General features: G+C 36.0%; 1 protein-coding gene across 1 annotated transcript in view; it reads left to right on the top strand.

Annotated features, from left to right (window-relative positions):
* LOC119593197 (striatin-interacting protein 1 homolog) overlaps positions 1-1,257 on the top strand; it is a gene marked incomplete at its 5' end in the record, with an annotated part of 39,144 nt that overhangs the window by 18,817 nt on the left and 19,070 nt on the right. The window contains 1 exon segment of the mRNA XM_037942178.1: positions 913-1,140. Within this exon segment, the coding sequence (XP_037798106.1) occupies positions 913-1,140 (228 nt within the window).

Here is a 1,257-nt window from a genome sequence, read left to right as displayed (position 1 = left end):
AGTGCAAGATCTGCAAGTCATGTACACTGCAGACAGCAACATATTGAAAAGTCTTGTTCTAGCCAGGCATCCCAAAATTTCTTATAATGGGCCATGTCAAAGTCTGGACTAATGAAAAATTAGTACATTTAGAATATTTTTGCCTGTCTACTGTCACACAACCAAGGATGATGCCCGAGTTTGTTATATTCCAATTTGTATTACACTTTATGAACATTTAATAAAAAAATGTATACATTACTCAGCGCATGAACAGTACCTACATTTTGGAATGCTAAGAAATGCTTAGTGATTGTTGTGTATTGGAAACTATTTCTTTTGTCTGTAATATATGTGTTACACAAGTCCATGGAGATGTAATCTAGAAATATGCATAAAAAAAATGCTATTAACCACAAAAGATAAAATTCCGAACATTTGTTCCCAGAGATCTTAATTATGGTCCACAAGTTTGCAGTGTTTACTTCCTGCCCTTTTTTGGTTAACTTAGCATAAGAAAACATGTGTATACATGTGATGTGTGAGCAAGAGGGTTCCTTGTAAAGTCACATGGCCTGAAAGACCCATTACCCAGAGCCGCACCCAAGTCAGCCATGATGTGAACCCCGTGTCAACTGGAGGCTAAGGATTAAGGGGATCTAGTTTTCACTCCAATATGTATCAGTGGATTATCACCCATTTAAATGAATTTGGGATAATGACATATTACTGTCTGAATAGGAGATTGGTACTTTGCAAATGACAGTTGGACGTATTTCTGAATTAGTAGTAAATCAGTATAGTCACAATTTTCCATATATGCTAGTTCTTCAAATTCACTTAACTTAGCAAGTATCTTTTAAAAATGTAGACTACTTTACACATTTCATACAAAGAACTTGTGTTATGTGCTGACAATACTTTAATTTCCAGAATGACAGTTGTTCAAAGTATGAAGCTTGGTGTGGATGTAAATAGGCATAAGGAAGTGTTGGTGAAGGCAGTGTCTGCAACACTACTGCTGCTCCTGAAGCACTTCAGGATAAATCACACGTATCAGTTTGAATTCATGTCACAACACCTTGTCTTTGCCAACTGCATCCCACTCATCTTAAAGTTCTTCAACCAAAATATTATGGCTTATGTGCAGGCCAAGAATACGTAAGTTGGTTTTCGTTATTTTGCACTATGTGCTTACATTTAGTTATTCATAATGCATCCCATGAAATTGAAGTTTCCACTTTATCTGTCTTTTGGGCGTGGAATGATACTTCTATA

The sequence above is a fragment of the Penaeus monodon genome, chromosome 31 (genome assembly GCF_015228065.2).
Source record: "Penaeus monodon isolate SGIC_2016 chromosome 31, NSTDA_Pmon_1, whole genome shotgun sequence".
Taxonomy (NCBI): Eukaryota; Metazoa; Arthropoda; class Malacostraca; order Decapoda; family Penaeidae; genus Penaeus; species Penaeus monodon.
Note: the sequence above shows the minus strand (reverse complement) of the source record. Positions and strands in the feature narration are given on the sequence as shown.